At 29.0% G+C, this 22,500-nt stretch overlaps 1 protein-coding gene across 3 annotated transcripts in view; it reads left to right on the plus strand.

The window, feature by feature from the left end:
* Positions 1-22,500, plus strand: part of LOC145261036 (uncharacterized) — a 135,724-nt gene that overhangs the window by 33,000 nt on the left and 80,224 nt on the right. For all 3 annotated transcript variants that reach the window (XR_013864389.1, XM_080119180.1, XM_080119181.1), the window contains exon 2: positions 21,056-21,477. Coding sequence is in view for 2 of the 3 variants with exons in the window: in XM_080119180.1 (XP_079975306.1) it covers positions 21,289-21,477 (189 nt within the window). In the remaining variant the exon portion in view is untranslated. The remainder of the gene's footprint in view (positions 1-21,055; positions 21,478-22,500) is intronic.

Here is a 22,500-nt window from a genome sequence, read left to right on the forward strand (position 1 = left end):
ATGTCTACGCACGTTCGTAGACATTTTGTAAACATTTAAAAAACAAACAAACTGTGATTGTTTCTCAACAAAAAATTAAATGACCGTTCTAAATAAATTATTTATTATTATGATATTGAAAAACTGTTTTTGTACTTAATTATTATGCTTGTTTGTCAAAGTTTGCTTTAAATTTGCGTTTTCCGGTTTCGTAATACGGCGATTCATGTTTTGGATCAACCGGATCACGTGACTCTTCTGGCGGCCATGTTGTAAGCCCTAACGGTATTTTTGGAGATTACCCTGAAAATTACCTCTTCTCAGGTGCATGATATCATAAAAACCTAGACACCTCATAAGCATGTGGATCCGATCTCATCCCAGTTGTTTTATTAAAAAATGCTCTGCTGAGGTTGCTTCAGTCCATTCTAAACTTTAAAACAAATGCCGTAACGAATCTTGCTTTCTTGGCTGCTAGAAAACTGCTTCTGTGGTACCAGTTTACAAGAATTCTGATGAAAGAACTAATTATCGCCTCATTAGCCTTATCTCACTTTTTGACAAAATATTTCAGTTCATAATTAACCAAGCTCTAGTCCATCACCTTAAAGCTGCTAACCTTCTGACCAACCAACAATATGGATTTAGGCAAGTCTGTTCTACAGCAGATATCCTAACTGTAATCTCTAAACATATATACCATATACTGGACAAAACAGAGGAGGGTAAAGCGGTAGCCCTAGATATATCTACAGCTTTTGACAGAGTATGGCACGATGGTTCTCTCAAGAAAATTAGATCATACAGTATCACTGGACAAATACTAAACATAATTAAATCTGTCTTAAATAAGAGAAGAATCCGGGTTGTCTTCGATGGTCGTACATCTAAACAATATGATATAAATGTGGGTGTATCTCAAGGGTCTATCCTTGGACCTTTATTATTCTTGATGTTCAGAAGTGACCTCCCTGATAAGATTGTTTCTGAGATGGGTATATTTGCTGATGACACCACACTCTATAACAGGCACGAGGGGAAAACAAATAAACACATATCTAAGGAAATGACAGAAACACTAGAAGACCTCCAATCTGTAGTGGAATGAGGACAAAAATGGAATGGTCACATTCAATGCTGCCAAGACTAAGCATGTTTCCTTCAATAATTACAAGAAACCTTCTCTACCACCAATAGCAATGGCCCAAAACACATTACCCGAAAGTACTTCCTTCAAACTCCTCGGCCTAGCGTCCACAGGGAACATTAATTGGAACAGATACATTGAGAGCATTGCCAAGGCTGCTGCAAAGAAGGTGGGCTCTTTCTGGGGCGTTATTGGCACAACCTTTTGATCGATAAACCCTTTGACTGTCGTAAGGTGTAAACTCCATGTTTTTTTTCTTAAATAAGGAAAAAGGGGTTTGCTCTGTATTGCAAGAAATCAGAACTTGGGTTTGAGGGGATGTCTTTAAATTATAAAAGCAAAGTCAATTTTCAGGGGTCACTAGCGCATTTTTTAACTGAATCCTTCTGTTAACTGTCACTATCAGTGACAAATTTTTACGAAACCGTGAAGGGACATCTTAGTGCATTTTCATTTATTTTCTAGAAAACAGTCCAAGGGAATCAACTCTAAGAAAGAAAGTTTTTTTCGGGGGGATTATCTCCCTTGGATATGGCATATTGGTAGTTTGGTAGTCTGCGATCGGTCTCATCCATTCGAGTTTTTTGAATGCAGACGAAACCATTACGGCAGAGAAATACTGTCAACAAATGGATGAAATGCATCAGAAACTTCGACAACAACACCCAGTTGTTAGTCAATAGAAAAGGTCTAATTCCCGACAACTTTCTGCATGAGAAATGCTCAAAAAACCTAAGCAATATCAAAAACGCCTTCAGCGTCTTCATCGGCTTCATCGGCACCAGAACGCAAGACTTTTACGTTACTGGTAACAAATATACTTGTTTTGCATTGACAAAAGTGTGTCGATTCTGATGGTGCTTATTTCGATCAATAAATTTTGGTTTGAGCCGAGATATGTTCATTTGAATTTAAAAGTTAAAAACTACAAGAATTTTCTTGTCAACCTTATAAATCCTGAACATGTTTTATAACGCTATAGTGGCGTAGCAAAGGACGAGGGGGTAAAAATAGAAAATAGAAAAAATTAAAACAATAAAAAGTTAACAAAAAATTTGAAACATTTTACTACAATGAGTTTCTAAAGGCGTAATTTTTTGTGTGTTTTTGTGTGTAATACCGTTTTTAAACGGGGTTTTCAATTTTTTGTGTGTTTTTGTGTGTAATACTGTTTTTAAACGGGTTTTTCAACTGTAACATCAGTTTTATGTTCGATGAAAATAAATATTTTAATGTTCGGAGAATTATTCTCAACTTGGGCGTTATTGGCACAACCTTTCGATCGATGAACCCTTTGACTGTCGTCAGGTGTAAACTCCGTGTTTTTTTTTTTCTTCTTAAATAAGGAAAAGGGGGTTTGCTCTATATTGCAATAAATCAGAACTTGCGTTTGAGGGGGTGTCTTTAAATTATGAACCTAAAGTCAATTTTCAGGGGTCACTAGGGCATTTTTTAACTGAATCCTTCTGTTAACTGTCGCTATTAGTGAAAATTTTTTTTACAAAACCGTGAAGAGACATCTTACTTAGTACATTTTCATTTATTTTCTAGAAAACAGTCCAAGGGAATCAACTCTAAGGTTTTTGGTGGAATTATCTCCCTTGGATTGGGCGCATTTTGTGAAAAGATTAAAAAAAGAAAAGAAGAAAATTACCTTTTTTAATTGTTTTTTCTTCTTATTTTCTCCATATAAATTTGTAATTAATGTATTCCAAAATTTTGGTTGGTTGGTTGTTTCTGTTTTACGGCATATCAACCCATTTCAGGTTATTCAATGCCGAATCCAGTGATTTTGAAGAACAATTTTTTAATGGAGTATATATATATATTTTTTTTTTTAAGTCGGTTTCTATTCAATCCATCGTTGGGACCCTAACAGGTACTACCACTCCGGGTCAGAGTGGACCTGGGAGCAATGGCAATTAAAGGGTGGCTCTACACTCCCCAAAGCCCGCAAGCTGGGGCCTCACCATCGGATATAGTTTAAGGTCATATCCAGGAACGATTCCAAATGTGATTAAATTCAATACTTGGACGGCTTAGATGTTGTTGCTGTCCACCATATGTACTGCTTTCTTGAGTTTTCGGTCCCGGATATGACCTTAAACTGTATCCGATTGTGAGGGCCCCCAGCTTGCGGGCTTTGGGGAGTGTGGAGCCACCTCTTAATTGCCATTGCGCCCAGGTCCACTCTGATCCGGAGTGGTAGTACCTGTTAGGGTCCCAACTATGGGTTGAATAGAAACCGACTTAAAAAAAAATATATATACTCTATTAAAAAATTGTCAAGTAGAACTGCTATTGTGTTTTCAGTAAAACAAAAACAAACAAAGTCTATCGCTATAGACAACAAATATTGTAGTCATGACACAAGTAATATTCGTTTCAGAGTTATGTCCCCTGCATTTAGACTCATACTGTCTACTTTATAACGTGTAAGAAAAATGCGATTTTACCCGATTTTTCGTAAAAATGACTTTTAACTATAGATAACTTTCTGCTCAATGATTTTTCGTAATTTTTGGATATATTACTATTTTCACTATGACAATTAAGTATGTAATATTGTTTTTACTTAAAACGGCACATTTTTTTTAATTGATCAGTCGACTATCTTAACAAGCACCGGAAAATCTTTGATTTTCTTTGATGACGACTGTATATGTATAGGAGTACTGCATATGTATAGGAGTACTGCATATGTATAGGAGTACTTTAATAAGGTGAAAGTCTGGAACTAATAACAGTAGTTTAAAATTAGATCCTTGTTAGTAATTCCATGAAAATAAATATTTTGAGGACTTTCTCAAATTTTGAAGGTTAACGGATTATTAACAGCCAGCAGGGGAGAGGCAAATCTTACGACAGACCCAGGTGGCAAAAATAGCTGCTACACTACTGATTATATTCTGCATATTTCCTATAATATATACCGTAGTTATAAAAAGTCTGTGGGGGTCCATGAAAAGAGTAATAAAACTCCCAACCGGATGTTGAGTCATTCGCTGTCACAGACAAAGTGTATAAGTGAATCACTACGCATCGGCTCCACGCACTAAGCCAGTCAAAAAGAGAAAAGTAATAAAAATTAATTAGCCAATAGGAACAAGGCACGCTAAAAATAAGATTTAACAACTAATGTGTCTGGGAGCCGGCAAGGAGAAATATAAACCCAGGATTTTTGTAAACGAGAAGAGAAGGAAACAGGACACCAAGGAAACATAACACAGGTGCAGTCAAGCGAGAAGCTACCTCACTTTCACTGTTAAAGCTGAGAAACACTCTTTCTGTGGCCACTATTCGACTAATAAAAAGAAACAAGGAATAAGTACTCTTTATGAACATTCTCTTTTTTTTCCTCCATTTATTTCAACATTTTACTTTGTATTATTTTGAAAGGTGACGTCACATGAAAATGAACTTTTTTGAATATGCACATTTAATCTAGTCTTTTATTGTTGATAAAAGTTATTCATATCCTTAAATGTTCATAGTTTGTTTTGTGGTTAAATGGAGTTTCTGTTTCATGTTTTTTTTATGTTGTAATCACACAAAACAAATTATAAGTTTGATAAAAACTGAATCTTTGAATTAACTTGACAGCAAAGCAAAGTGAAAAATTGTCATCAGTGGTTGGGTCAGAATGACCTCATTTGCAGCAGTTCCGTTAAACGACCAAAAGTAGGCAGAGTGTCTTGACGTGTTTCTGAGTTGTTTGTGTTTCAATGAGATTTCGGGCAAGGGGGGGGGGGGTAAAAAAAAACCGATTTGATAAACGCATTCTTTTCGAAATACGAAGCCAAACGGTAAAACTAAACAAAAACAAACACAAAACATCTGTCTCATATTTCGAACAAGTTTTTACGTGCATTTGTAAATCGTCTATGATTAATAATGTAGTTTTCTTTACATTAAAAAAAAAGCAAACAAAAAAAAACAATCGAACTTATAGTGCTCGGATTAATTTTCTTTTGTTTTTGGGGGGGGGGGGTAATTTCATTCTGAAAAAAATTCCAATTCTCACACGTAAGAATCCGGTAATACTTGTGTACAGAGACAGGTACGCCACGTCTTCCACAGAAGAGACGTTGCGAGCCTGTCTCTGCTTTATTGTTATTTTCATGGCAAGTGCTCGTATGTTCTCCAATCTATGGTCCCACCTCGCCAAACTTTCACGAGAAACACTCGTCTATCTGAAACCACTATCAATAATATTTGCCCCACTCTTTATTTGTGCCTAAACTTAAATGTGGATTCGATGAACAAAGCTTCTTTCTTGGAACTACGCGCCTGTCGAACTCTGTTCCGTTTTTCTGCTTTCTAGTTGACAACAATTCGTTTGTCTTCAAGTCTAACATAAACAAATTCTTGATGAGCCATCCCCTTACCAAATTAATGATTAATAATGTAGTTTTCTTTACATTAAAAAAGCAGTGTACCTCAGTCCGACAGGTGCTGGGCCAGTTCCCGGCCCCTCACCTGTCACGCTGAGTGTCAAGAACGGATCCTTGACTTGTATTACATCATTCGTAGACATTTTTGCTGATGACACTACTATCTATGGTAGCACATCTAAGACAGTAAACGACCAAGTTCTCTCCGATTCCCTCTCCTCTGATCTTGATCACATTGTACAATGGGGAAAGGAGTGGCTGGTTACTTTTAATGCATCTAAAACCAAGCTTCTATCTTTACATCATCAACGTTCTGATCCCCATCTGGCATCAATTAAAATTAATGGCTCTCGTCTTGGGGAGGCCTCAAGTTTTGACAGGCTTCTGGGCTTGACCTTTACTCCTGATCTTAAATGGAATACGTACATCAAATCTGTTGCCAAGACCGCTGGAAAAATGGTGGGATCCTTCTATCGATCCAGTAGATATCTCACTGCTGATGCAATTCTCTATCTATATAAGAGCCAGATACGTCCAAGGATGGAGTACTGTTGCCACATATGGGCAGGAGCTGCTAGAAAAGACTTGTCCTGCCTTGATAGGGTTCAAAATAGACTTCGTGGCCTGGTGGGAGATGTCCTTTTCTCTTCACTGCAACCTCTGTCTCACAGAAGAGATGTTGCGAGTTTGTCTCTGCTTTATCGTTATTTTCATGGAAAGTGTTCAACTGAGCTTCAATCTATGGTCCCCCCTCACCAAACTTTCACAAGAAACACTAGACTAGCTGAAAACATTATCAATAATTTTCCCCACTCTTTATCTGTGCCTAAACCTAAACATAGATTCCATGATCAAAGCTTCTTTCTTAGAACTGCACGCCTGTGGAATTGTCTTCCGTTTTCCTGCTTTCCGGCTTTCTATAATATGGTTGTCTTCAAGTCCAACGTAAACAAGTTTCTGATGAGCCGTTCCACTTAAGTGAACAAATTTACCGAACTTCCATTACTATCGATTACTATATTGCCCTTTTGACTACTCTACACTCTTTAACCCTTATCCTTGAGGGCCTATCGGCCTTGATAAGTGGTGATGCCTTTGTAAAAAAAAAATAAGTCTACGTTTTGATTTATCTATCTAATTATTTTATTTTATTTATTTAGGTTTTATTTTTTTGCTTCAGGTTTTATTAATTATTTTTTTTTAGATTTTAAGTTTCTATAACTTGGTTGAACGATTCCAATATGGGTTTTTCATTCTTATATTTCTCATCGGTAGGTTCATGTGCGTTATTGCTGCTAAATGACTTATTCGATTCGTAAGAAAATCATGTTTAATTTTCGATTTTTGAGCGATTATTCGGGAAAATAGGTAACTTTACACGAATAGGGAGGATTTTTTTTTTTTCATGTTTGAGTGATCCGTCTGTGATTTTTCATTTTAATATACTTTCATAGAAATGTTTCTGTTATGTAAAAAAAAAAACAACTTATTTTCTTTATGTCACAAGTGTTGCGCTCATACATGAATTCCATAGCTAATATAACATACTGACCCAATGGGTCACGGGTAGTCTTGTATATATATATATTTCGGCATATAAAGCGAACGTCAGATAAAAGACTATATAACTCTTTGGATTTACCCGATTCCGCTTTGATTTTTCCTTTTTCTCCTTTTCCCCTTTCTTTACGTCTTTTGAGAAACATTTTACAAACATTATTTTACAAACATCATTTTACAAACATCATTTTGCAAACATTTTTTTACAAATATTATTTTGCAAACATTATTTTACACAAACATTTTACAATCATTTTACAAACATCATTTTGCAAACATTATTTTACAAACATTATTTTACAAACATTATTTTGCAAACATTATTTTACAAACATTATTTTGCAAACATTATTTTACAAACATTATTTTACAAACATTATTTTACAAACATCATTTTACAAACATCATTTTGCAAACATTTTTTTACAAACATTATTTTACAAACATCATTTTGCAAACATTATTTTACACAAACATTTTACAATCATTTTACAAACATTATTTTGCAAACATTATTTTACAAACATTATTTTACAAACATTATTTTACAAACATTATTTTACAAACATCATTTTGCAAACATTTTTTTACAAACATTATTTTGCAAACATTATTTTACACAAACATTTTACAATCATTTTACAAACATCATTTTGCAAACATTATTTTACAAACATTATTTTACAAACATTATTTTGCAAACATTATTTTACAAACATTATTTTGCAAACATTATTTTACAAACATTATTTTACAAACATTATTTTACAAACATTATTTTACAAACAATATTTTGAAAACATTATTTTACAAACATTATTTTGCAAACATTATTTTACAAACATCATTTTACAAACATAATTTTACAAACATTATTTTGCAAACATTATTTTGAAAACATTATTTTACAAACATTATTTTGAAAACATTATTTTACAAACATTATTTTACAAACATTATTTTACAAACATTATTTTACAAACATTATTTTACAAACATTATTTTGCAAACATTATTTTACAAACATTATTTTGCAAACATTATTTTACAAACATTATTTTACAAACATTATTTTACAAACATTATTTTACAAACAATATTTTGAAAACATTATTTTACAAACATTATTTTGCAAACATTATTTTACAAACATCATTTTACAAACATAATTTTACAAACATTATTTTGCAAACATTATTTTGAAAACATTATTTTACAAACATTATTTTGAAAACATTATTTTACAAACATTATTTTACAAACATTATTTTACAAACATTATTTTACAAACATTATTTTACAAACATTATTTTACAAACATCATTTTGCAAACATTTTTTTACAAACATTATTTTGCAAACATTATTTTACACAAACATTTTACAATCATTTTACAAACATCATTTTGCAAACATTATTTTACAAACATTATTTTACAAACATTATTTTGCAAACATTATTTTACAAACATTATTTTGCAAACATTATTTTACAAACATTATTTTACAAACATTATTTTACAAACATTATTTTACAAACAATATTTTGAAAACATTATTTTACAAACATTATTTTGCAAACATTATTTTACAAACATCATTTTACAAACATAATTTTACAAACATTATTTTGCAAACATTATTTTGAAAACATTATTTTACAAACATTATTTTGAAAACATTATTTTACAAACATTATTTTACAAACATTATTTTGCAAACAATATTTTGAAAACATTATTTTACAAACATTATTTTGCAAACAATATTTTACAAACCTTATTTTGCATACATTATTTTGCAAACATTATTTTGCAAACATTATTTTACAAACATTATTTTGCATACATTATTTTACAAACATTTTTTTGAAAACATTATTTTGAAAACATTATTTTACAAACATTAATTTGCAAACAATATTTTACAAACATTATTTTACAAATATTATTTTGCAAACATTATTTTACAAACATTATTTTACAAACATTATTTTACAAACATTATTTTGCAAACATTATTTTACAAACATTATTTTACAAACATCATTTTACAAACATCATTTTACAAACATTATTTTACAAACATTATTTTGCAAACATTATTTTACAAACATTATTTTACAAACAATATTTTACAAACATTATTTTACAAACATTATTTTACAAACAATATTTTACAAACATTATTTTGCAAACATTATTTTACAAACATCATTTTACAAACATCATTTTACAAACATCATTTTACAAACATTATTTTACAAACATTATTTTACAAACAATATTTTACAAACATTATTTTACAAACATTATTTTACAAACATTATTTTACAAACAATATTTTACAAACATTATTTTACAAACATTATTTTACAAACAATATTTTACAAACATTATTTTACAAACATTATTTTACAAACAATATTTTACAAACATTATTTTACAAACAATATTTTACAAACATTATTTTACAAACATTAATTTGCAAACAATATTTTACAAACATTATTTTAGAAACATCATTTTACAAACATTATTTTACAAACATTATTTTACAAACATTATTTTACAAACAATATTTTACAAACATTATTTTACAATCATTATTTTACAATCATTATTTTACAATCATTATTTTACAAACATTATTTTACAATCATTATTTTACAATCATTATTTTGCAAACAGTATTTTACAAACAATATTTTACAAACATTATTTTACAAACATTATTTTGCAAACATTATTTTACAAACATTATTTTACAAACATTATTTTACAAACATTATTTTACAAACATCATTTTACAAACATTATTTTACAAACATTATTTTACAAACATTATTTTGCAAACATTATTTTACAAACATTATTTTACAAACAATATTTTACAAACATTATTTTACAAACATTATTTTACAAACATTATTTTACAAACATTATTTTACAAACATTATTTTGCAAACATTATTTTACAAACATTATTTTACAAACAATATTTTACAAACATTATTTTACAAACATTATTTTGCAAACATTATTTTGCAAACATTATTTTACAAACATTATTTTACAAACATTATTTTGCATATATTATTTTACAAACATTATTTTGCAAACATTATTTTACAAACAATATTTTACAAACATTATTTTGCAAACAATATTTTACAAACCTTATTTTGCAAACAATATTTTACAAACATTATTTTGCATACATTATTTTACAAACATTATTTTACAAACATTATTTTGCAAACAATATTTTACAAACATTATTTTACAAACATTATTTTACAAACAATATTTTACAAACATTATTTTGCATACATTATTTTACAAACATTATTTTACAAACATTATTTTACAAACATTATTTTACAAACATTATTTTACAAACATTATTTTACAAACAATATTTTACAAACATTATTTTACAAACATTATTTTACAAACATTATTTTGCAAACATTATTTTACAAACATTATTTTACAAACATTATTTTACAAACATTATTTTACAAACATCATTTTACAAACATTATTTTACAAACATTATTTTACAAACATTATTTTGCAAACATTATTTTACAAACATTATTTTACAAACAATATTTTATAAACAATATTTTACAAACATTATATTACAAACATTATTTTACAAACAATATTTTACAAACATTATTTTACAAACATTATTTTACAAACATTATTTTACAAACATTATTTTACAAACATTATTTTACAAACATTATTTTACAAACATTATTTTACAAACAATATTTTACAAACATTATTTTACAAACATTATTTTACAAACAATATTTTACAAACATTATTTTACAAACATTATTTTATAAACAATATTTTATAAACAATATTTTACAAACATTATTTTACAAACAATATTTTACAAACATTATTTTACAAACATTATTTTACAAACAATATTTTACAAACATTATTTTACAAACATTATTTTACAAACAATATTTTACAAACATTATTTTACAAACATTATTTTACAAACAATATTTTATAAACAATATTTTACAAACATTATTTTACAAACATTATTTTACAAACATTATTTTACAAACAATATTTTACAAACATTATTTTACAAACATTATTTTACAAACATTATTTTACAAACAATATTTTACAAACATTATTTTACAAACATTATTTTACAAACAATATTTTATAAACAATATTTTACAAACATTATTTTAAAAACAATATTTTACAAACAATATTTTACAAACATTATTTTACAAACATTATTTTACAAACATTATTTTACAAACATTATTTTACAAACAATATTTTACAAACATTATTTTACAAACATTATTTTGCAAACATTATTTTACAAACATTATTTTACAATCATTATTTTGCAATCATTATTTTGCAAACATTATTTTACAAACATTATTTTACAAACATTATTTTGCAAACATTATTTTACAAACATTATTTTGCAAACATTATTTTGCAAACATTATTTTACAAACATTATTTTGCAAACATTATTTTACAAACATTATTTTACAAACAATATTTTACAATCATTATTTTGCAAACATTATTTTGCAAACAATATTTTGCAAACATTATTTTACACAAACATTTAATACAAACAATATTTTACAAACAATATTTTACCAACATTATTTTACAAACATTATTTTACAAACATTATTTTACAAACAATATTTTACAAACAATATTTTACAAACATTATTTTACAAACATTATTTTACAAACATTATTTTTCAAACAATATTTTACAAACAATATTTTACAAACATTATTTTACAAACAATATTTTACAAACATTATTTTACAAACATTATTTTACAAACAATATTTTACAAAAATTATTTTACAAACAATATTTTACAAACAATATTTTACAAACATTATTTTACAAACAATATTTTACAACAATATTTTACAAACATTATTTTACAAACATTATTTTACAAACATTATTTTACAAACAATATTTTACAAACAATATTTTACAAACAATATTTTACAAACAATATTTTACAAACAATATTTTACAAACAATATTTTACAAACAATATTTTACAAACATTATTTTACAAACATTATTTTACAAACATTATTTTACAAACAATATTTTACAAACAATATTTTACAAACAATATTTTACAAACAATATTTTACAAACAATATTTTACAAACATTATTTTACAAACAATATTTTACAAACAATATTTTACAAACAATATTTTACAAACAATATTTTACAAACAATATTTTACAAACATTATTTTACAAACAATATTTTACAAACAATATTTTACAAACAATATTTTACAAACAATATTTTACAAACAATATTTTACAAACAATATTTTACAAACAATATTTTACAAACATTATTTTACAAACATTATTTTACAAACATTATTTTACAAACAATATTTTACAAACAATATTTTACAAACAATATTTTACAAACATTATTTTACAAACATTATTTTACAAACAATATTTTACAAACAATATTTTACAAACAATATTTTACAAACAATATTTTACAAACAATATTTTACAAACAATATTTTACAAACAATATTTTACAAACATTATTTTACAAACATTATTTTACAAACAATATTTTACAAACAATATTTTACAAACAATATTTTACAAACAATATTTTACAAACAATATTTTACAAACAATATTTTACAAACAATATTTTACAAACAATATTTTACAAACATTATTTTACAAACATTATTTTGCAAACATTATTTTACAAACATCATTTTACAAACAATATTTTACAAACAATATTTTACAAACAATATTTTGCAAACAATATTTTACAAACAATATTTTACAAACAATATTTTACAAACAATATTTTACAAACAATATTTTACAAACAATATTTTACAAACATTATTTTACAAACAATATTTTACAAACAATATTTTACAAACAATATTTTACAAACAATATTTTGCAAACATCATGTCACATTCTATGACCACCATCATAAAATGTTAGTTTCATGAAATGCTAAAATCAGCGATGTTTTAGCTCAGCTATCTATCTTGAGATTATCAATCTTGTACCTTTATTTTTAAAACCTATAGTAAAAACATTTTGTTTAACAATTTTCATGCCTTGGATGAAATGCTTTTCTAACTTGTATCCTATCTTTTTAAGATTATATTTTATTTAATTTATTAATTTGGATTTAAAAAAAGATGAATGTGATTTTGTATGTATTTATAAAAACTCTCCTACTCTCTATTTCATATTGTATTTCTCCTCACACCACAACTCATTTTTGCAACCCCCTGTTTGTATTATTACAGGTCTGAATATTCTCTCTGTTTCAGTTTGCAATTCTCCTCACACCACAACTCTTTTTTGCAACTCTCTCTTTGTCATACATGTCTGAATAATGAGAAAATCTGAATTTTTTTAACAAAAACTTTAAAATAACTTTTTTAGATTAATTTTTTTAAACTTCTTTCAGAATAGAAATTCTTTACATTTTAATAAGGAACATATTTCATATAGGTTTCATTAAAAATATTCAGTAGATAACGATAAAAATAGAGATGAAAATTTCAAAAGGACTGTATAACTGGTTACGCTCAATAGTAGTCCTTGCTAGCGAAAGACTTTGTTATTGTTATTCTATTATTATTATTTAAAACATTTTGTGTCCTGCACTTTCACGCGAGGACTAATATATATATAATATAACTACTTCATTTACTCACATAAAATTAATATACTAAAGTATAAATTTATGCGTAAACTTTAAGTATTTACTTCAAAAGTACTCAATACATAGGTAGAGCTAGTTAGTAAGTTATAAAATATATATGGCGATTAAGCTACACTGAATATTCCGCATTTCATCCACTCTAGGACTCTTCAGGCTTATGCGCATAAGCCTGACGAATCCTAGAGTGGATGAAACGTGGAATAATAAGTGTAGCTTAATCGCCATATATATTTTATAAATTACTATATATATATATATATATATATATATATATATATATATATATATATATATAGTTTTTTTTTTTTTAAATATAAGTATATAATATTATATTTTAAAAAAATTATATTTTAAATTATATTATATTAAAAAAAAAAAACATATATGCCGCTCCCGATATGGGGGTACCAAAGTGGTTAAAGGGAAAATTATTCCCAACTCGCATTTAGGTAAAAGTGCACTTTCATAAATAATTAAATTCATTCAAAACGTATTGCAAAAACAAAAACAAATAACATCTCTCTCTCTCTCTCTAAATGGGCTTTTCCGTAACTACAGCAAAGGTAAATGTTTCTCACATGCTTTTTCCGTTAAAGGAATTTTTTCCATTTTCTTTCTCTTCAAAAATGCTCTCTTGTCAAAAGTGTGTTTATTCATAAAATCTGAAGAAATGTTGGTTTTGGAAAATTTTCAAACGATATAATGTTTGATATTGTTCGACTGGACATGGAAACAATTGTAACGTAAAATGAAATACACTTTTTGTTGCCATCAGCACTTTTTTTGAAGTCTTGATTTTGCTTTCACAGTATATATATATATATATATATATATATATGAGCAAATCGTTAATAAAATATGTTAAAAAACACTTTGAAATTAGTTAAAAACATATTTAATCTGAAAAGGAAACACTAGATTAATGGATAGTCCTTAATCCGCGGAGTTTCGAAGAAATACTTTCCTTCTCATCAGAGAGTAGGAATTAGCAAAATGCGGGATCGGATTTTGCATGCAGAAGTATTTGATGAAACAACAAGTAAGTCAAAGACCACTTAATCAAATCTCCACACTAACGTAATGTACTTGCAATAACCCTTATCCCTGAGTGGCTTCCGGGCCTTGATAAGTGGTTATCACTGTGTAAAAAAAAAAAACTTACTTGAAAACAAAAAAGTGAAGCAGAGGGAATATGGTGAAGAAAAAGGTGATTACACACGAATGGATAGTCTGGTGGAAAATAAAAAATCCAGTGATGGTAAAATCCAAATGTAAAACTTCAAGAAAGTTAAAAGAATTTCCATTTGTACAAGTAAAATCCAAGGAAATCCCATATTTGGAAGAAGATGATCCATAATAATCCAAAGGCAGAAATCCGTGGAATAATTCACAAAAATGTGTACAAGGAAAAAAGAAAAGATTCCAATAATATTAATAAAAGAAAAATAAGATATGCTTTTCACTCTACTTCCGAGACATAAATATGAATAAGAAAGATCAGGGAAGAGAGAGAAGAAAAAAAAAGTGATAAGTCAAAGATCTTACTTGAAAACAAAAAAAAAGTGGAGCAGAGGGAATATGGTGAAGAAAAAGATGATTACACATGAATGGATAGTCTGGTGGAAGATAAAAAATTCAGTGACAGTAAAATCCAAATGTAAAACTTCAAGAAAGTTAAAAGAATTTCCACTTTTCCATTTTTCTTCGCCATATTCCCTCTGCTTCACTTTTTTTGTTTTCAAGTAAGATCTTTGACTGACTTGCTGTTTCATCAAATACTTCTGCATGCAAAATCCGATCCCGCATTTTGCTAATTCCTACCCTCTGATGAGAAGGAAAGTATTTCTTCGAAACTCCGCAGATTGAGGACTATCCACTTATCAAGTGTTTCCTTTTCAGATTAAATATGTTTTTAACTCTTTTTCAAATGGGACAAATGTTTTATTTTCTCTTTATCTTCGATAATTCTTTTAAAATTTAACATTTTTTTTTGCAGCTTCAATCGCTAACTGATTTTTATTCCACTTTCTAGAATATCATTTTTTCTAAATAACTAACTCTTTGATTAAATTTTTAACCTTTTATATTCAATCGTCTCAAATTATTCCTATTTATTTATTTGACTTCTTTTTAAAAATAGTTTTATCAATAGTAATATTATTTTTTAAAATCTAAATAAATTGGTTTATTTCTATATTTATTTTTATTATATAATTATTTACTTATCGTCCTTTAATGTTTATTCATATTTAGTGTCTTAATTTACCTTTTTATTTCTATATAAAAATGTACATTTTTGGTAATCGTTTATTTCTATATAAAAAAGTACATTTTTGGTAATCGTTTATTTCTATATAAAAAGTACATTTTTGGTAATTGTTTATTTCTATATAAAAAGTACATTTTTGGTAATCGTTTATTTCTATATAAAAAGGTACATTTTTGGTAATCGTTTATTTCTATATAAAAAAAGTACATTTTTGGTAATTGTTTATTTCTATATAAAAAGGTACATTTTTGGTAATTGTTTATTTCTATATAAAAAAGTACATTTTTGGTAATCGTTTATTTCTATATAAAAAGTACATTTTTGGTAATCGTTTATTTCTATATAAAAAAGTACATTTTTGGTAATCGTTTATTTCTATATAAAAAGTACATTTTTGGTAATTGTTTATTTCTATATAAAAAGTACATTTTTGGTAATCGTTTATTTCTATATAAAAAGGTACATTTTTGGTAATCGTTTATTTCTATATAAAAAAAGTACATTTTTGGTAATTGTTTATTTCTATATAAAAAGGTACATTTTTGGTAATTGTTTATTTCTATATAAAAAAGTACATTTTTGGTAATCGTTTATTTCTATATAAAAAGTACATTTTTGGTAATTGTTTATTTCTATATAAAAAGTACATTTTTGGTAATCGTTTATTTCTATATAAAAAAGTACATTTTTGGTAATCGTTTATTTCTATATAAAAAAAGTACATTTTTGGTAATTGTTTATTTCTATATAAAAAGGTACATTTTTGGTAATTGTTTATTTCTATATAAAAAGGTATATTTTTGGTAATCGTTTATTTCTATATAAAAAAGTACATTTTTGGTAATCGTTTATTTCTATATAAAAAGGTACATTTATGGTAATCGTTTATTTCTATATAAAAAAAGTACATTTTTGGTAATCGTTTATTTCTATATAAAAAAAGTACATTTTTGGTAATCGTTTATTTCTATATAAAAAGGTACATTTTTGGTAATCGTTTATTTCTATATAAAAAAAGTACATTTTTGGTAATCGTTTATTTCTATATAAAAAGTACATTTATGGTAATTGTTTATTTCTATATAAAAAGGTATATTTTTGGTAATCGTTTATTTCTATATAAAAAGTACATTTATGGTAATTGTTTATTTCTATATAAAAAAGTACATTTTTGGTAATCGTTTATTTCTATATAAAAAGTACATTTTTGGTAATTGTTTATTTCTATATAAAAAAGTACATTTTTGGTAATCGTTTATTTCTATATAAAAAAGTACATTTTTGGTAATCGTTTATTTCTATATAAAAAAGTACATTTTTGGTAATCGTTTATTTCTATATAAAAAGTACATTTTTGGTAATCGTTTATTTCTATATAAAAAAAGTACATTTTTGGTAATTGTTTATTTCTATATAAAAAGGTACATTTTTGGTAATCGTTTATTTCTATATAAAAAAAGTACATTTTTGGTAATCGTTTATTTCTATATAAAAAGTACATTTTTGGTAATCGTTTATTTCTATTGTTAAATAAAAGTCATTTTTTGAACTTTCGAGATCGCCTCCGCCTTAATGTTGTTTTCGACAACCTTTTTATTTTTATTTTTGTTAGGGGTTTGGAAACATTTACCTGTGATACCAGGCATCAGTAAATGTCGACCAAACCCCTACAGTCCTTTAGTTGAACGCCTCTGAGTGACTAGTTAGTTTGCAAAGTTAAGGTTCAAAGCATTTTTTTTTTTAAAAGTTAAACTTTTTTTCCTTTTTTAATAAATTTTTCACATTTTTCTTTTTTCTTTTTTTTGTGCAAAGAAGTTCCAAAAGAAATGTTTAATTGCTTCATTCACGGAATATTTTAATGAAATGTAAATTTCTAAAAGAAAAAAAATCACTTACCGCATTTATTTAACAGATAGCAAAATGATTGTTTTCTTTTGTAGTTTTTTTTTTTTTTTACATAGGCATCACCACATTATCAAGGCTAAGAGGCCACTCAAGGATAAGGGTTAAAGAGTGTACAGTAGAAATTGGACAATATAGTAATCATTAGTAATGAAAATTTGGTAAATTTGATAACTTATATGGAACGGCTCATCAAGAACTTATTTACGTTAGACTTGAAGACAACCATATTGTAGTCAGCCGGAAAGCAGGAAAACGGAAGACAATTCCACAGGCGTGCAGTTCTAAGAAAGAAGCTTTGTTCATGGAATCTACGTTTAGGTTTAGGCACAGATAAAGAGTGGGGGGGGGAATTATTGATAGTGTTTACAGCTAGACGAGTGTTTCTTGTGAAAGTTTTGCGAGGGGGGACCATAGATTGAAGCTCAGTCGAACACTTTCCATGAAAATAACGATACATCAGAGACAAACTCGCAACATCTCTTCTGTGAGATAGAGGTTGCAAGGAAGAGAAAAGGACATCTCCTACGAGGCTACGAAGTCTATTTTGAACTCTATCAAGTTTTCGAAAGACCTTAAGCAGAACCGTCAGTCAGCATAATATGTAGTTTTAACGTTTTTAGGTTTGGATACTTCAAAAAACCTGATTGACTGGCAAAGTTTTGCGAACTGACACCACATGATCAGTTTCAGTTTAGTTTTAGAAATATTTCCTGAAACAGCCTTCGTTAAACCTTTTATTGTTTAAATAATTTGACTTTGCTTATTTTATTTTTAAAAAATGTAAAGGTTGACAAGACATTTTTCATTTTCTAATGAGATTTTTCATTGATTTACTCGGGACAAGATCAAAGTGTAGTATCTGTTCTTCAGATGCTGCACTTCTATTTCTTGTTCTCTTTCGGCGGAGGAGAAATCCTTCACGACTGAGACAATTTTTATTTTTGTACATTTTCTCCACGTTAAATAACGACCCTGGTGTCTAACTCTGTCCCGTGGGGAGGCATAGTAAATAGGTACTAATGGAAGAGTGTCGTTAAAAAAAAAAAAAAAAAAAAAAAATTGCCAAAAGATAAGCGCTGCCCCCCCCCTTTTATTTTTAGTCATCAGTTGGAAAAAAAACACTGATTTTGACCAGGATTTACTCGTAATATGAGAGCACTGTAAAATCTTTTTTCTCTAAGGATTAAGTATTCATCAACTTTTTCATGGACTTGACGTAGTTAGGTTGTTTCATACATAAATAAACTTCGCTCACAAATGAAAACAATGTTACTTCGTGGCCCCTAAAGTTTCGCAACAGTGCAAACAGATAACTAATCATGGGTCTTGAAGTTTCAAAACAGACAGCACCTATGTATGTGACGGGGGGGGGCAAAAAATGAGCAGGCTCGAACCCGTACCGCAAAGGAGAGAAAGAATGTGAAAAAAAAAAAGTGACGTCTTGGCTGTTGCATCCCTCGCCAAACCGGAAGTAGCGATGGTTTAAATTAAGGCTAGTCAATCGAAAAGAGGGGATGACTTTTGGAAATATCAGCGAAAAAAGCGACCCCTCCCTGTAGAAAAGTGTCCAGTAGAGGGGTAAAGAATTAATGTTTTTAGCCAATTTTTCGATATTTGCATTTGATGTCGTTTCAAATAAGTTTTTGTTATAATATCTTTACTTTATATATTATTTTAAAAAGCGTTTAAATTACCATTGTTTAAAAACAATTATGTTTTCGTTTCAGAACGTTGAATACAAGATGGCAAAAAGGCAAATTTTCACAATTTTTTATTTCAATTCAAGCTAGGCCGAAAAGCTGCTGAAACTACTTGCGATATCAATGAAGCATTTGGCCCAGGAACTACTACAGAACGCACAGCACAATCGGATGGTTTAAAAAATTTTGTGGCGGCAACGAGTTTTGAAGATGATGAGCATAGCGGTCGGCCATCGGATGTTGACAACGATCAATTAAGAGCCTTAATGAAGGCCAATCCACTTACAACTGTTCGAGAACTTGCTTCTAAATTAAACGTAACATATACGACGATTTGCAACCACTTGAGAGAGATTGGAAAGACAAAAAGATTGGATAAATGAGTGCCTCACGAATTGAACGACAACCAAAAGAAACGCCGTTATGAAGTGTCACCTTCCCTTCTTTTACGCAACAAGAACGACTCGTTTCTCGACCGGGTTATGACTTGCAATGAAAGTGTGTTCTTTTTGAAAACTGGCGACACTCAATTCAGTGGTTAAACGCTGACGAAACTTCCTGAAACAAGAGCTGCACCAAAAGAAGGTCATGCTGACTGTTTGGTGATCTGCGACCGGTCTCATCCATTACAGATTTTGAATACGGGCGAAACTATTACGGCGAAGAAGTACTGTCAACAAACGGATAAAATGCATCAAAAACGTCGACAACATTAGTTAAAAGAAAATACCCAATTCTTCTTCACGACAATGCCCAACCGCACGTTGCTAAACCGACTCTGCAGAAGTTGAACAAATTAAACTACAAAACTCTGCTTCATCCTCCATACTCTCCAGACCTCTCATCTACTGACTACCACTTTTTCAAGCATCCTGATAACTTTCTGCAACAGAAATGCTTCAAAATCTAAGCGATATCAAAAACGACTTCATCGCCACCAGAACACAAGATTTTTACGTTACTGACACAAATACACGTGGTGCAGTTGATAGAGGCCTTGAATCTCTATGGTTCCAGATGAGCATTGTCTGAAGATAGCGGTTTCAATCCTACCCAAAGTCGGCCAGAGGCTTACTTGGCCAAAAACGTGGTCAGACGACAACAACTACAGATGGCAGTGATGGCTGAGAATGCAGTTAGGAGATTCGAAGTTCCTATCTGTCACGGTTACCACCTGACGAAGACCAGAGGAATAGTTGTCCGAAACCTCGTGAAACAGCAACTAATAAAAGATGAGAATAATAGTCCGCAATAAATTAATATAAATTTTCTTGTTAACCTGATAAAGTCTTCATCTTTCTTTACAGATCAGCAGGCCACAAAGGAAACAAGCACGGAAAATTCCAAGATTCCTGCTTCCAGTTATGGAAACGCCCTGGTGGATAACATCAGCACAGGTCCCCTTGTCCAGTCTGCCACACGGTTTCCAGTCCAAGCGCAGGGTTTTGGTAACGAAGCCCTGAACCTTGATGGCGAGGACCGTTCCGTTTGGGAAGAGACACAATTTTTCCAGTTAAAGCGACGCCATTTTGCTTTGGAGATGAGCGGTGACCAGGAACACTTGACCCTGAATGATAGACCTCAAAGCAGGGGGAGTCCTGAGGGAACAACGCTGAACAACAACACGCTGTTGGGCCCAAGGAGCCCACGAAAGCGAAGGATGTTTGATGAAGAGAGTTCCTCAAATCGAAGACTTTCAATGGGAGACCTACCGCATTACTTTCAACAGGTTTTAATTTTGTTTTATTTTAAAGATGTACTTTTCACACTCTCTCACACGCATAAGCACATGTATACACACGCATATACGCACGACAATTAATCGGAATCGGGAATCAGAAAAATCGGAACTATTTGGGGTATTGGAATCAGGAAAACTTTTGCAGATTTTCCGATGACAAAACGATTTCTTTTTTTTTTATTAGATTTTTTTTTTAAAACAAAATTTTCTACTGCTGGTATTACTAATAAAATAATAAATATTTATTGATTTAAACTTCCAGTAAAACTGAAATCTATAGATCACCTTCCACAAGTGTGTCTTTACGTTTGAAAAAATATGTGTCCATTTATTATGTGTTTTTAACTGTAATTGGGGGAAAATAACCACTTTATAGTTAAATATTTAGAGATTTACAAAGAATCAGAATTGGAATCGGTAATTGTATCGGACTCGGAAAAAAATGTTGGAATCGTCTAATCTCTAACACACAGTACACATTAGACGCATATACACATGCACACACATATATACATACACATACACACACGCGCACACACACGTGCGTGCACACACACACACACACACACACAGTACACATAAACACATGAGCACGCATACGCACAAGTCCAAACAAACAGACTCGCGAACTTGGCAATATTGAATTTTCTTACTCACATACCGCTATTCTAAATTCTTGGTTGGCAATGGGTCGCCATTAGTAGACTGTTTCATACATATCAAACGGTTCTAAACTGCAATTTTAAACTGGAATTAATCCAGTGACTGCCGGTCGAGCCCAAACTATAATTGACAGAAAATCCCGAGGATCCGGGTCATATTCTGCAAAAGTACTAAAATTTTACTTCAAAAAGATTTTGTATGTGACATCTTTCTTTTAATCATGGCCGTTTGATACAAAAGCGACAATTTGTTGGTGGCAGCCCACAGCCAAGAATTGAGAATAGGAGTGTATGAACAAGGAAAGTCAATATCGCCACATCCTCTTGCCCAAACCCTCACACACAATCT

The sequence above is a fragment of the Euprymna scolopes genome, chromosome 37 (genome assembly GCF_053919585.1).
Source record: "Euprymna scolopes isolate OS-2025 chromosome 37, ASM5391958v1, whole genome shotgun sequence".
In the NCBI taxonomy this organism is placed as follows: domain Eukaryota; kingdom Metazoa; phylum Mollusca; class Cephalopoda; order Sepiida; family Sepiolidae; genus Euprymna; species Euprymna scolopes.